General features: G+C 40.9%; 1 protein-coding gene across 1 annotated transcript in view; it reads left to right on the forward strand.

Moving 5' to 3' along the window:
* Positions 1-16,472, forward strand: part of LOC104505865 (protein SOGA3-like) — a 17,473-nt gene continuing 1,001 nt past the window's right edge. Inside the window, exons 1-4 of the mRNA XM_010146607.1 lie at positions 1-60; positions 13,191-13,247; positions 14,023-14,094; positions 14,713-15,879. Coding sequence (XP_010144909.1) covers positions 1-60; positions 13,191-13,247; positions 14,023-14,094; positions 14,713-15,879 — 1,356 coding nt within the window. The remainder of the gene's footprint in view (positions 61-13,190; positions 13,248-14,022; positions 14,095-14,712; positions 15,880-16,472) is intronic.

Consider the following 16,472-nt stretch of genomic DNA (forward strand, 5'->3'; position numbering starts at 1 on the left):
ATGGACAATGTGGAAACCGTGGCTGAGGTGGTGGATAGTAACTGGTTACCAGAGAAAAAGGTTTGTGACCATGAACTCTCAGTGGGGCAGGATGGAAAAGATGTATCTCTCTTGCTACAGGCTCCAGGGTGCGACTTCACTGAGATCTTTCTAAAGGAGAAAGAAGGCCTTTGATATCTCATTACCAAAGTAGGTGATCTTCCTACTGACTTCAATAAGGTCCTCAAAGTATGATACCACATTAACAAATGGAGGAAAGTTTGGGAAATCCCTATTGCTTGGTTTATATTCAGTCATCTCTTCATTTGTTGTGACTGTGCTGTTTGTAAGCCTGAGAAGTCTTCTTATTTTCTAAGAAAATGTAAAGTTTTTAGGACTCTGTAATGGTCCTCAATCACAAAATACAAGTTTTTATTTTTGCACTTCCCAGTTTCACTATTTCTTTACCCAAATGGACATTCAAGTGTTTATATATGTAATTTAGACATAGAGGTATGAACCTGATTGTTCAGATGAAAGAAAAAGTTGCCAGCTAACTTAAAAGTGTAAAAATGATCTTCCTGGTTTAGCTGGATTTTTGATAGTTGTCATGCTACCTTTCGTTGTTGCATCCATAGTGGTGTCCATAGACAGTACATAAACCACACTGGTTCTTTAGTTGTTGTTTTGCTTAAGTGTTTTCAATAATATATTATGCTTTTTAAGTTCCAACTACCATTTTATTTATGCTCATTTTGTCATTTTTGGCAGGTCACTGGAATTTTTTTGTAAAACACTGTGTGTGATTTGCTTAGGTTCTTAAAGAAAGAGATTACATGATAAAGACATCAAGACAAGACCTCTTTGTACTGCTACAAAAGCATAAATGGGAGCCTAGAGGTAGACAAGGATTCTCTAGATTTAGAGGAATGGAGATGACTTTGCAAAGTGGCTTTCTATCAGCTGGAAGGCTTTATGGAGGCAGAACAGGGACATTTCCTAAGTGCTGAACCAGATGTCTAGATACATGTTTTTGTATGGTATATACGCCCAATATCATAATCTTTCTGGAAGTCTCACTAAGGCTTTGATGAATAATAGTAATACATGCTTTCTGTCCCTTATACCATTGTGTTCAGTCTGCTGCTTAAGTGTACCTGTCCCTTCAAAGAAACACAGCAGAGCGTTTGGAATGTGCTGATACAGGTCAAAGCTGAGCTTGTTTCAGATTGAAAGGAAAATTACCATGGATTTGTTTCTCTTTAGCGCATGTGCTCACTGCTGACTTCAGGGCTGTCTTTCTCTTAAACTGAGTTCTTCAGCAGCCCTACATGAAATAATTTTCTGTGTTTACATTCTCTGGTGCTGCTAACAAGTCTACAGTTAAAAAAAAAAACAAAACACCCAGGGGACTCTGTAGCCTGCTAGATTTATTAATTATTCTGCACATAGAATTTCCCAGTGCATCTTTCAGGTGCCTGTGTTCCTGATGACTCTTTGGCAGAGTCTCACAGCCCTAGGTAGTTTGTCCTGGCTTTAGGAGAGTAAGCAGAAAGTAACACCGTGGAGGTAAGCTCTGTCCTGTGTTTTAGCTGAACTCAGCTGCCAGTGTGAGGAAGGAGAACCTTGTCATCTCATAGTACTAGTGGCTGTTCTGGAGCATGTCTTGGGCCTTCAGGGAGTAACCTCAGTGTAATTTCCAGTATAAAAACAGGTGAAAGAGACTGGCAATACCTCAGATGGGAACATAGACAACAGAGCCATATGCAACAAAACTATCACAGAAATTGCTATATTTACTATTCAATATATTACTCATTACTTTTTGGAATTATGTTTCTCAGAACTTAGGTGGTTAAGATAAAGTACCCAGTACTTACAGAACCAGAAATGCCAAATGAAGCCAGTATACCTTCTTTATGTGCTGCTATATGTGATTAGTTAGTTCCTGAATGAGAGGTGATACTGTTTGATACTTAGTGTTTTGTTCCAACTGCTTTGTAATATCTCCAGTGCACTTAAAAATAAAAGATTATAAAAGATCATGCAGTGTGGTGAGGCTATCAGTTGTAGCATTGTGAATTTTTGAATGGTCCATCCCAATGTGCAGGAAATCAAATGAAGGTGATCCTAGAGGAATGTAGGGACACTGTCAGAACATACAAGGATGGGCTTAGAAAAGGCAAAACCCACCTGGAGCTGAATCTGGTGAGGGACCTTAAAGGACAACCTGATGGACTTCTACAAGTATATCAGCAGCAAAATGAAGATGAGGGAAAATGTGTGCACACTGGTGAATGGTGCAGGGAATCTCTTTCATAACTTTCTCCTAGACAAGATGATGAAGTACGGGCTAAAAAACTGGACAGTGAGATTGATTGAAGACTGGCTGATGAGCTACCAGGCTCAAACATTTGTGATCAGCAGTGCAGTCCACCTGGAGGCTGGTGACTAGTGGTGCGCCTGCCAGGGAACAGCAAGGGCCAACTGCTCTGAGGCACTGGGAGCCAGCACAGTAACATGGCCCATAGGGCAAGGGCCCCACCAGCCAGGGCCCAGTTCAGAGTACCTGAACAAAGTCACCAGAACAAGCTTGAGGATGGCAGCTGTGTCATTTGATAGGTTTGTGATGACAGGGCAGGTCTGAGATTAAGCTGGGAAGTCAATCTACAGGTCTAGTGATCATGAGGGAGTGATGAGGCAAGTGCAAGGTCAAGCCAGGAAGTCAGGTCAGAGATGAGGGTTAAGATCAAGAGAGTCCATAGCGATGCACAGTTATGAGAGAGCTGGGTACAGATACAACATCATTCAGGCAGGGACCCGAAGTCCAGATAAGAGGTTAGGTGGAGCTCCTGGGCTCATGGGCAGGGCTCTGGGTGTAAGCCCCTGGTGAAGCTCATCAGGGTGATGAAGGCATATAAACACACTTAGGCCTCTGGCAGGACCTTAGGGGTCAACACATGGCCAATTGCATTTAACATGTTAATTACTGACCTAACGAGGTCAGTAGATCAAGGGAAGTGATCCTTACACTCTACTCAGCACTGGTGATGCTGCACCTGGAGTGCTGGGCTCCATGCTACAAAAGAGACATGGAGATACTACAGTAAGGGCTGTGAAGGTGATTGAGGGAGGTGGGGGCTGAGAGAGTTGGGACTGCTCAGCCTGGAAATGCTGAGGAGCAGCAAGGGCTGGCTGCTTCCTGCAGGATGGGGAGTTCTGGGGGACAACACGGTGAGCTGGGCTGTTGCCAGTTAAGGCTTAGTCCCACAGTAACCTAGAAGAATGATTAGGGCAGACCCAGACATCATGGCTGGGTTTATCAGGCATGTTTGTGGTGATGAGGCAGGTCTGAGTTGAAGCCAGGAAGTCAATCCAAAGCTGGATCAACAGGTTCTATGTCTGGGCACAGGAACAACTACAGTGAGTTGGAGACCAGTATTCCTCTCACAAAACTCAAGCATGACCTAAAGCCCCTGGGCTGTGCTGAAATGGGGCTCTAGGCCTATGAGGAGGCCCTAGGTGAGGCTGGTCAGGGCCACTAAGTAAGGCCTGTGGGTGCCCTCAGGGCCCTGACAGGAGGACAGTGTGTGTGTGGTGAACCTTATCAATGTGTATAAATACCTCAGTGGAGGGTGTAAAGAAGGAGTTAAACTTTTTTTCGTGGTGTCCAGGTGCAAACTTTTTTGTGAAGGTGGTCTAGCGCTGAATGTGTTGCCTGCAGAGGAAGGAGACTCCATCCTTGGAGGTTTCCAGATGCACAGGATGTGGTCCTTTGAAGCCTGCTTTTGTTGACTGCTCTGAGCCGGAGGACTGTATTAGATCTCCAGAGGTCCCTTTCAGCCTCAACTGGTCTGTGAGTTTTCTCAAGTCTGTGGTCTGTACTTGTTAACAACAAGCAGAATCTAATTTCTCATTTTGCCGCAGAGCATACAGGGGTTAGAAAAGGTCGCTTCTGGAAGGGGAGAAAGGAAATGGTTTCCAGGTTATTTCTGTTAAAGAGGGAGAGTTCAGGGTCTGTCCAAGCTGTCAGTATTCTCAGGAAAACCACAGTGAGTGAATAGGAGGTCAGAGGCAGGTCCTTGCTATCAAGCAGGGCATTTCCCTGCTGCACTGTTACACAAGGTTTTCTGTGCGATGTGGCTCTGTGTGCGTGTATGCAAAGTACTAAACCTCCCATGAGGCAGATAGCTCACATGCAGTCAGGGGAGTGATGTACGAAGAACAAAATACAACAAATAATTGTACACAGTACAGTGGTGGGGAATACTACCCAACAAGTGGCTTCTGTGGCTGGGCTGGGTAGGAGTAGGAGCTGTACATGATTGTGCAGGGCAGCCAGGTGATTCTTCATGGGCTGCCAGTGTGCTAGTCATGCTCTACCTCTGAACTGCCCTGGAAGTATATTATACTCCAGAGAGCAGAATGGCATGTTTTGAGCCACCTTTGTCTTTTAGACCTTCTCTTTTGCACACATTAGTTGCCATATTCTGTGGCTTATGTCACTGCATGTTAAATAGAGTTACTTGACAGATAGGACACCCAGCTGTAGGGTGTGCTGTGTAGGATCAGCCCAGCTGCTGTTCTGAATCACATGGAATCAATACTAGCCAGGAACAAGAATGCCAGGATTTTGATGTTTGTTCATTACAACCTGCAGGTTTGTTTTTTGCTTATTGCAGTGTTCATAATATCAAGAAATGCAACTCCCTGGTATTTTAGCAGATTCAGGTTTTGATAACACTTCATAGTTATGAGTTCCAAGCACTGCATTTCTTATTTTGAAGTAAAGGGTGGTGGATTAACCTTTCAGATGTGCAGGTGTGCTTTTCTGAAGTGTTTGTTTCTGCTGAGATGTTTTGACATATTATGGTGGTTTCCCCCCCCACCCCCATTGCTAGTATTAACAACAGCATATATCAAAATGTGTAGAATGATAGCTGTGGATATCAATTCTATTTTGCTTTGTCTGATCCTAGTTGAATGGTTGTGTTAATTGACTTATCTCAGTAATGAATCCATGTTAGGATAATAATCAAACTCTTTGCTTAGGTCACAGATGAGTACTTGCACTTAAAAGGTATTTGCCATGCATCTGTTTCCATCAGTGCTGTGTGTATTGAGAAGCTTCTGCATACCTGTAAAGCATGACTAATGATGACATCCAACTGACCTAATTACCACAAGTGTTTTATATTACAGGCTTGGCTGCATTATTTTAATTTTTACAGATGCTAGCAGTTTAGATCTTTGATTAACTGATTAATTAGAAACAGTGAATTTTGAACTGGAACATTGTCTTGATGATACACATTGACAAACTCAAAGGTTCATTTTCCTTGTGGTTTGCTTCCCAAACTTTTGTCAGGTTTTTTCTGTCAGAAATTATGAGGCCAGAACTGTGTAATATGATCAGAGTCTGGCCTCCTAAATAACATGGGTCATAAAGTAACCCCAGCTATTTCATTTGCACTGATGCTTACTTTTCAGGAAAGGGTGCTAGTCTGTGTTAAATATCAACAGCTGATTAACAGCCTGCCACAGCTCTTCCTGAACTGACTCAAACAGATACAAATTTGCACCTCCCTGAATTTGCTGAAAGCTAGTTACTAGCCAGGAAACCTATGTTTTTATTACTACACTAAGTTCGAGAGTTCAGTATCGTGCTTTGGTTGTGTTTGGGTTGTTTTGAGGTTTTGGGGTTTTTTGTTGGTTTTTTTGTTGTTGTTGTATGTGGGGTTTTGGTGGGTGTGTGTTTTTTGTTGTTTTTGCCTTTTTTTTTTTTTTAGTCTGCATTCTTAGGGTTGATATAATTTAGCCATCTAAAAATTAAGCATTTAACCTAAGTTAGGAATTTGGCCTCTCTCAAAGGAGAAAGATGGACACTACTTCAAGGTGATTTATTAAACTTGTCTGAGGATGTTTGTTTCTGTGGAGAGGCACATCCCTTTCTAGTTATTGCACAGTGCACCTCAGTTTTGACACCTACATCCTAGGACTAAATTAAGACTTTTGGTCACAAAATTACTCTTGGACATTATTTCAGCTGATTATCCTCTATGACCCTGTAGGTTTTTTTTTTTTCCAGAGATGGCTTTCCAAGAGATCATCTTTTTTCTAGGCTGTTTTCATATTGTCTCAGCATAGCTTTCACTCTTTGTTCTTATACAGGTATCTTCATATTTAGTCATATTAAACCAGTTATTTGATTTCACCAAGATTTGTATTCGTCACTGTCCTTTTCGATATTTAACAATTCTCCAACCTTTACTCTATCTGCAGTCATTATCCAGTATTATTTTATGTTTTCACCAGGCAGCAGCAAAAAATGTTAATTAGTGTAGGACTGAGAATTGATTCTTGTGTAACCCCATTAGGGTTGCTGTGGCATTAATTTGTAGGTGATTTGCTGGTTCAGTGACATTTATGATAAACGCTGAAGAGTTGGATGTTTGTTCATGATAGCTAGTTAAAAATGCATCCCAGTGATCAAATATTTATAATGAGCTGAAGATTGTCAACTTCATTTCAGAATGAGATTTTCATGTTTCTAGCAAAGGGAACCTTTAAGTAACAGTTGTAGGTCAACCTCACTGTGAAGGTTTTAAGTCAGCCTAAGAGCAAGCCACTTCTCTTGCTAGGAATAAGCATTTCCCTTAAGAAGCTGAGTAAGTTTCATTTAGGGGGAAGAGTAGTCATTTAGAGAGATGAGGTAGGGATCAGTCACAGGTCTTCTGAGCCTTTTACAGTCACTGGGCCTGCTGGACACTGCTCCAGCCAGCACTGCAATATTCTCCTTCCCCTCATTTCCATCTTTGCAGGGTTGAAATACCAGGGAAAGCAATGGGTGTAGGCCTATGGGAGAGCAGACTGGTACCAGAGTGAGACAGGTAGGTGTGGGGATGTCCAAACTGCTAAAGTGCTAAATTTCCATTTCAGTTTCTAGCCTCCATGGTTTATTTTTCCAGGGCGCCTTCTTTACATGAACTGCTCAAGAAAACTTAGATTAAAACTTAGATTTAATTTGTGGCAGGATCGCACTGGCCTAACTTCAGAGAACTGCAGAGTCTGACCTTCTGTTTTCAATGACCTGAGTTCCTGAACACTTTTGAAACTTCCCCATATGTGTTATTATGGAAAAATATTTTTCAGCCAATTTACAAACAGCTAGCTTTACAATAGAACTTTCCCAAGTAAACACAGACAAAAGAAGAGACAAAGAGTAATAGAAGATCCCTTCTTATAGCAGAGGACAGAGTGGTGCTTGCTGATACCTGAGAGGTGGATTTCTTTCCCCTGTTAACAGAAAATTTGCTCACTGCTCTGGCTAAATACAGATTTTAGAATTTTTTCCTACCTGAATTCATCTTAAATTTTTGCATCCTTTCCAATGGATTCTAAAATCTGTTTGGGTTCTTTTTGTGAGATGTCCTCATAAATGTAGGTGTTGTCTGAGGTTCACAGTCTCGTAGTGAGCTGCAAAGCTCCTTTCCCTGCTGTGTGCCTACAAACCTACACAGATGTGCACATTCTTGATGCCGCCCTACCCTGTGGATCCAGGTGAGGGACTGTAAGAGCTGTCTGTATGTTTAATGCAACTCTTCAGTATGGAATGATCTTGAATGGAATGAGCAGTGTAGGGTTGCACATTGTGTGCTGAATCATTCTTACTTTCCTTCTCATTACTTTTCATTTTCAGACTAACCATTTTTTTGTCAGGGTATGGTAACTATGCTTTGGTTTACATATATGCATTTTTGTAACCAAGGCAATGAACCTAATCTGGTTGCTTGCACTTACTCATTCTCATGAAAAATTCTTCGGAATCTCTTCTGAGCTACTCTTAGAAGAAGACTGAAAATCTTCACATGTGATAATAGGTGTGAGAAAGCAAACTCTTTAGACTTGGCAAAATCTCATATGTATTTAATTCATAATTGCCATATCCATGTCCGTGACTATTGCTATTGTTGTGTGGTGATGTTTTGAACTATGTTGACGTACTGTCTGTCATACAGTCAGTCCCAGATGAAGACTGGGACAGTGCATCGAACTAGGCATTGAGCGAACCCTGACAAAAACCCTGACTTTGTTGTCCCTGAAAAAGACAAATAGCTGAGCTGACAAACAGAAACTTAGAAAGCCCTAGGAAAATAGGTTTAATTAGCATAATTTTTCAACAAAATACTTTATTCCAGCACTTTTCCTCCAAAGGATGCATTGTGTTCCGAGATTTGCGTTTGCATTTCAGAATTAGGAAGCTGAGTGTAAGCTGTGATCTCTGCATCCTTAATGAGGCCTAGTTGGATAATGCTGGGAAACTAAGTATGTTTAGCTCTTCCATCTTTTAAAAGGTTCAAGTGGCAGGAGACCTCTTCCTCTTCAGAGAAGTTGCTTTCATTGTTTTATCATATTCTGGGGGATGAGGGAGTATGCAATCACAGAAAGTAAAGTATCAGAGTTTGGCAGTCTGTTTGACCAGGTCATGTGGAGAACTTTGAAAAGGCAGCTTTCATTTCCTACTGCTCAGGATTTTTTCAAATAAGAAAAAGAAGGAAGCAAATGTAATGAAAACATAATTGTGCTTCATTTTATGCCTTGCTGAAAATGCTTTTACTTGGTTATACTACAGAGTTGCCATTGTTTGCTCTAGCAAAATTTTGGGTTCAAAATGCAAAGGATTTCTCTAGGTAAAGTGCAAATGCTGTGTATCTTTTCTCTCCTTTTATTTTTTTTTTTATCATTTAATTGGCAAATGAATAATGACAAAGGATCTGTAAGTGATAACTGAAATAATTCCTAAATAAATGCAAATTAAATAATACAAATACTGGAGGGCAACTCTTTTCTGCAATATGAAGACATTCAATAGACTACATAAGAACTATTTTTCTCTCCATGGTGAAGTAGTAAAGATTGCTTTCATTTTGTATTGTTCCTCAGCAGTGTTTTCAAATACAGTTTTTAATATGGAAGAGAGCATTGCCAGAGCTAGCAGCATATGCTTAGTGTTTGTTTTGTGGACGGGTGCTGTCCTTTTTGCATTTCACTTATTCCATGCTATTTCTTTCCTGCCTTAATTTTGCAAGCAGGTAGAATACTGAAATGCTCAGGACTCCTCCTGCCCTCGAAGAGGGGTGGAAGGCGGAAAGGGTTGTATCATTCTATGTACTTGTGCCAATGACAAACAAAGCCAGTGTCTTGAGTTGGTTGCTGGCAAATTGCAGCATTAGAGTTGCAGGATAAAGAGGACATTTTAAAACACCAGGATTTTATTTTGAGGACAATGTGCATTTCCAGTTTGCCAACATGGGTAGTGTCCATTTAGTTTTTACTACATATTCTAATACACTGAATTAGAGTCGGTGGCAGTAAAATAAAATCTGTCTTGTGTCTCTTTTCATCCAACTCCATGAACTAATCAACCATATTGACTGAAGGGAAAATGTGGAAAGAGTCTTAAGGCAAATTTCCACTTCCCTGGACACAGTTACTCTGTGCCAGACAGAGGCAAGTTTGTGCAACCCAAAAGTTGCTCGACATTAAGTGATTTTTCAAGTCTCTAAAGATGGTGTTAGGTTTGCTCTGATTTTTGAAAGCTCTGCAGACCCATCAGAGCAGTTGGGAGGCAGCTAACTGTAACCGTGTACAGGCAGTTGTGTGCAGATGAGAAGGTTTGGTTGCAGCTGTGGAGGTTCAAGAAGCTGCACACCCTTTGTCTTAGCCTGCTCTGTGAGGAGGGATAATGGCTGTTACGGAAGCTCTGTGCACCCATAAATCCCTTTATGAGGCAGTAATTCCTCTTGTGGTTGCCTACATTGATTTTTAGATCATACACCCCAGATCAGGCTTGAAATAATCAAACCTGTGTCTTGAAAAATCTTGGTATGTTTTGCTTACAGCTTCTTTATTAATTGCTGAGAGATTTACTGTAGCTTAGGAATCAGGTAGCGAGAATTTGAGTTAATTTTACAGCTTTCTTACTCAGTGGAGTGTGATGCCATTATTTCTGCGTTGTGTTATTCTCAGAGTAAGTTTCAGGTCTTTTTACACCTGAGAGGCACTAAGCATCACAGGTGATGTTAGGACTGCACATTTGGCTTGCACTTTAGGGCTGGCAAGAGAAGGATTATACCATCTGGTCTTGAGAAGTGCTTAGCATCTCCAGCAAGACATTGGATAAGTTCCAGTGAAGGTCACTGGAGAATTGATGCTGCCGAACATTGCGGCAGAATTGCCCATTGCATGGCATCTGGTATGCATATAATGTGAACATTATTTGTGGTCTTTTCTAAGCTGTAGAAACTTCTCAGGCTTGCCAGAACACACAAGCCAATGTGTGCTGGTTACAGTGAATGCTAGAATAGCCAGGCCAAACACAGTTTAACCTCCTAGTCTTTCAGAGGTACGCAGAGATTATACAATGTAGTGATGCACGCCCCTGTTGCCGGTCTTATCCCTAGTGCTGTTGAGATATTTCATTAGTACTTGGAGCAGTTTAGCAAACTCCCCACTGTAGAAACAGTATTACATGCAATTTTTTTGCTTGTTTTCTCCTGCAGATGAGTAGCTTGGTTCAAGGTTATTAAAACCATAAAGCTGTCCGGTGAGCATTACTGATCACACAGTGCAAAAGAGTCTTATGTTTGCTACTTTTACCTTTGGCTTTTTTTAACTCATAATCATTGAGTAGAATGAACTGAATATGATTTAAAAACTTATATAGAAGAAAAATTATCTCAGCCCCAAAATTATCATTCACAACAAACTCTTAAAACCAGTTCTTGAATATGAGGGGCAGATTTTTTTTTTTGCTATAGTTCAAGAAAACAGCAGAGGTAGCTATTAGTGGCACTATGGTATGTTTTGTGACATGGGAAAAGGATTAACAAGTGGAGAATTATATTAAAAAGTGATCAAACACAAAGATTTTTGAACACATATTTTGTACATGAAGGTGGCTGAATCACTCACTGGCCCAGTGTAACGTTTTATGTCAAAACATGCAACAGGCAGACACAGGTTTAAGAGTGTCCAGTCACAGGCATAACATGAAGATTCACAGGCAAGAGTCTGGGTCGCTATTGCCATATGTTTAGTTGAATTTTTTTCCCTTTTTCTGTTTTGCTTTGATACTTTGTTTCATTAGCAGCAATAAACTGTTCAATGTTGAAAATTGGATTGGACAAGCGGACGAGGCTTGAGAGAAATGATAGAAAGAGTAGCCACTGTGAACTGTGAAATGTACGTATGAAAAAAAATCTCAAAAATGTATTATTTATAGCTGGATCTACTGCTTGACATGTGGCATTCTTTGTTCAGTGTGAGTATTGCCTCAGTGCCCTAACATGAAGTTATGGGGCACTGTGACTTTGCAGATGTCGTATGTCAGTCGAGATGTGCAAGTGAGATCTTAACCTCTAGCCATCAGAAATTGTCTCATGGTGTTTTAAACAAGAAAAGAGATCATACCAATTCCAGCTGGGCCTAATCCACTTACCCAAATCATCCTGCTAATTGAATTGTGGGTGTTCTTCATTGCTTTCTGCTATAAAAAGGTGTTGCTGAACGCCATCATCTGTTGGTGAATAATACAAGCTCCATGGATGGTTTATGTAATTCAAGGAGAGCAGAACAGGAAATAGTGCCCAGTCCCTGCACAGCCACACCTATCGCTGTAATTAAAATGTCGCTATCCTGACTGCCAAAAGGAACTTTAACACAAAAGATAGTGATAGAAAAGAGAAGAAACGATTTTTTTGTTTCATGTCAAACCCTTAAAAATATTTTTTGCCCTCTGTGGTTTCTCTTCCCCCACCCCCCCGGGAAACTTTTTTATATCTCTCTTATCTTCTGAAAAGTTATAGGGTACACAAGAAGTTGCTGCTCAGCATTTCAGAACCTCATTATGTCTGGAGAGATGCTGAGCTCGGCAGGGTGAATAGAAGGCATTTAGGTAATCAAGCAGAAATACAGTTTAACTATCTCTTAGTTATTTTATCAGTGGGTGGCATTGGCAAGAATCTGGAGCAAGAAGTTTGCAGTGCTAGCTGATTTGAAAAGGGGTTTTTCAGAGTGGTTATACATAGTGGTATAATCAATGGTAGTACACAGTAGGAAGCTGCACCTCTGAAAGTTTAATGCTTTATAAATTTGTCAATTCAAAAAGAAAAAACCAACAAAAAACCGTCCACATACACATCCCATTTCTGCTATAGGGTAACTGATGTGTGACCCTAGAGAAGAAAGTATTTGTTGGTAGATTGAAGATTGAAGATTTGTTGGTAGATTGAGAAGAAGTATTGTTGGTAGATTATTTTTAAAGGAAGAAGTGGGTTAATTTAACTATTTTTTTGTTTGTTTTCTGGATTGTTTTAGAATTCTGTGATTCACAGCTATCCAGCTGTCACAGCTAAGATGCTAATGATCTTTGTCTGGTTTTATTGTTTTGTCTATTGAGAGCATTCAGTGTTTTTCCAAGAGGCATAGAAATATTAATTCTGATTCTTTGTGGATCCATCTGTGAATTTTAGTTCTGATTCTGAATCTGAGGTAATTTTTCTTAAGTCTTGCATAACTCCATAATGAATTTGAGCAAGAAGCCTCATGGAACATCATCTCTTGTGGTTGGTCTGATTGATATGTGAGTATTTCTATGGCATTGACTTTTCCTTTGGAGTGAGTAGTCCACAAGGTTAGTATTTGCCATGGGGTTGATCTGCAGAAGAAAGAACAATTGGTACCAGCAGGCAAATAGTCCATAGGATTGTTATGTGTAGCATACTCGCCCACTGTACTCTGTTCCTTGAGGATTCTCAACATATTATAATTCCCACTGTACAGAGCTGGATGGGTTTTAGGTACAGCTGGATCCTCCCCTGGGTGGTGCAGGGAAATGCATGTTTCTCAACAGCGCTAATAATCCTTCTACCAAAGAACAGCCTCAGAGGGAGATGGTGTTGGTTGTATCAGTGTTGCCTCAGGGCCTACGTTTTACGTGGGGAACATAAAAACTGGGAACAATTGCAAGTGGGATATTGCATATTAACATATTCTCTCACTTGCTTTCCTCTCTCCTGCTGTTTTCTTAATGATCTGTATTGAATGTTGACAGTGGGTTGGTTGCAGTTGTTTTCCACTGCTCACTGCTTGCCCACTAACGAACTTCCTACTGACAGCAATTATGACTTTTTTGCTGGCTATGCTTATAGGCTTTGATCCCAGCATATTCTGCCCTCTTTTCTACTCACTTTGGCTACATAGCACAGGTGAGAAGACACTGAAGAAGCTCATGCGTATGATGCCACATACATGTGTATGTGTGGTGCTGTTCTTAAGCCGATATGCTTTGTTTCTTACTAGGATGTTGTAGTCCAAGCAGTTTTAAACTATATTTACTCGAATATGTTCTGAAAACAGAACAGACCTAGCAATCAGATCTTTGTGTGAGTTTGTCTGCACAGAGTTTGCCTGCAGTGTACACCTACAGAAGTGTGACCACAGTACGTGGCCAGCTGGAAGCCTGCGTGAGGAACACAGAGAAAGGTGTGCTTGTACGGGTACACTTAGCTCAGCTGACGGGGTCTCAGTGACACTGTTTTATGTAGCTTGTCAACCACAGAGGCTAAGGCCACATGTCTGGCTAGGCAAAACTTTGAAGTGCCTTGGCCCCATTCAGGTTAGTGTCAACTGGGCGAGACTGAATCTGGGTTTCACTGCTTGTGTCATCTTTCCCATCTGTAAGTTACCACTTGGGATACCTGCGTTCCTACCTCTCTTGTCATGTGTTAAACATTCATTATGAACTAGCCTTAAAATGTGAATAAAAAGGGTAACAGATACATTAAACCAATGCTTTACTTGAATAGCATCGCTGTGCCATTTTTGGGCAGCTGACTCTCCCCTCTGTATTTGGTATCTCAAGGATTACAAGAAATAAATTCCTTTATAGTTGCATTTGACTTGCGATGTTTTAAATGAGTGGCTGGATTATATACCTCCTTAGTGAAATATTCAGTGCATCTCATTTTGTTGTTGTTGCAGCAGTCACTGAAAAGAAGAGGGAGTAAAGACCTGCCAAAATCAGAAAAAAAGTCGCAGCAGACACCAACAGAGGTATGTTGTAGTAACAGAAGCCTGGATTCTCATATGGAGGCTTCAGGGACACTGAGGAAATTATAGATTTGCATAGATAGATTTGTACTTTTCTTGCTTGTTTGCTTTGCTCTTTGTTTTCCTGTATGCTGTGAAAGAGAGCTCTTACCCCAGATCTGTAGTCAGGCAACACTGTGTCAAGGACCACCTAAACAAACTGCTGGTGCTGCAACAGAACCCACCAGTTTTCATGTACTCCATATTTTAGGCAAAATAATGGGAGCACCGGTGAAACAAGATTATAAGCTCTTTGTGTGCTGATTTAAGGATTTTAACACTGTTAGGTCTGTTAGTGTTGCAAGCCTAGAAAATATACAGATTTTTTACAAGCCCTCAACCCTACAATGTATTTTCTGGGGACTGTGCAAACTTTACTGGCAAGTAGAATGGTCTTTTCCCCTCTTTTAAATTTAAATATTTATTTCCCTATCTTTTCATTTATTGATCAGTGGAAAAAAATGATTGCAGGAAAATCTCTTAGTAGCTATGTAGCTTCGATTGTGAATCTTGTAATTTAAGACCATCCACTGGAGCTCTCCTCTTTTACAAGTTTCTTCAAATGCTTTTCTTTTTTCTAAGGAGGACAATGAAGACCTGAAATGCCAGCTGCAGTTTGTCAAAGAAGAAGCAGCCTTGATGAGGAAGAAAATGGCTAAGATTGATAAAGAGAAAGACAGATTTGAACATGAGCTGCAAAAATATAGATCGTTTTATGGGGATTTGGACAGTCCCTTGCCAAAAGGTGAAGCAGGTGGGCCACCTACCACAAGAGAAGCTGAACTCAAGCTTCGATTGAGACTTGTGGAGGAGGAAGCTAATATTCTTGGGAGGAAAATAGTGGAGCTAGAAGTAGAAAATAGAGGACTGAAAGCAGAGCTTGATGATTTAAGAGGAGATGATTTCTCAGGGACTGCTAACCCTCTCCTGGGAGAGCAGAGTGAATCCCTGTCAGAATTACGACAGCATTTGCAGCTAGTAGAAGATGAAACAGAATTGCTGAGGAGAAATTTAGCTGATGTAGAAGAACAAAACAAGCGCATAACAGCTGAGCTGAACAAATACAAGTACAAGTCTGGGGCCCACGAGAGCTCTAGACACCATGATAATGCCAAGACAGAAGCATTACAGGAGGAGCTGAAAGCTGCACGAATGCAGATCAATGAGCTGAGTGGGAAAGTCATGCAACTCCAGTATGAGAACAGAGTCTTAATGTCCAACATGCAACGCTATGACTTGGCCTCTCATCTTGGGATCCGTGGCAGTCCCAGAGACAGCGATGCGGAAAGTGATGCAGGAAAAAAAGAGAGCGATGATGATTCCCGTCCCCCTCACCGCAAAAGGGAAGGCCCCATAGGTGGGGAAAGTGACTCGGAGGAGGTACGCAACATTCGGTGCCTGACACCCACGAGGTCTTTTTATCCGACACCATCTGGGTGGCAGAAAAGCTTCACTGACAGGCAGCAGATGAAGGACATTCGCTCTGAAGCTGAGCGGCTGGGCAAGACAATAGATCGCTTAATTTCTGACACGAGCACCATCATAACAGAGGCGAGAATTTATGTAGCTAACGGGGACCTCTTTGGACTGATGGATGAGGAAGATGATGGCAGCAGAATACGTGAGCACGAGCTTCTTTACCGGATCAATGCACAGATGAAGGCCTTCAGGAAAGAGCTCCAGGCTTTCATTGACAGACTCGAAGTTCCAAAGTCTTCGGACGATCGAAGTGCAGACGAACCTTTGTCAGTGAGTCAGGTAGACTTTTACTTATTACGGCCTACAGGTAAAAAGGCTCTGCCAAATGAATTAAGCCTCAAATTCGATGGATGGCATATGAAAATTCTTTATTCTAGACAGTGGACAAAAATCACTATTTCTTAAATTATTTTAAACCCTCATTTGGCCATATGAAACCTTGTTCTACCAATGAGCCTGTTTATGAACAGTGAGTAAGTTTGGTCTCCTGGAAATTAAAAGAATTATGTTCTAGGAGGTAAAAGATTTTACTCCTTTCTGGCTTTGCAACTACATTTGCCAGAATTGTGCCTTCATTGCCAGTAAAGGCAGTGCAGGCAGCATTTTTGGCACATAAAATAACATAATTGTTTTCTTTGTGGTTGGGTTCCTGTTCAATGAATAGAAAGAAAATCCTATTGATTTTAAACAGGAGGAAACCTTAAGTTTTGAAAATTATAGAGAATATGACAAACCACAGAGAAAAATAAACCATACAAATTTACTTTACAGAGTCACAGAGCCACACCGTAGTGTGAATATTTGAATTGCTGTATCTGATTGTATCTTGTTGAAGGCCTATGGGTCACTGCTTACACACAGCA

This window comes from Eurypyga helias, unplaced genomic scaffold (genome assembly GCF_000690775.1).
Source record: "Eurypyga helias isolate BGI_N326 unplaced genomic scaffold, ASM69077v1 scaffold372, whole genome shotgun sequence".
In the NCBI taxonomy this organism is placed as follows: domain Eukaryota; kingdom Metazoa; phylum Chordata; class Aves; order Eurypygiformes; family Eurypygidae; genus Eurypyga; species Eurypyga helias.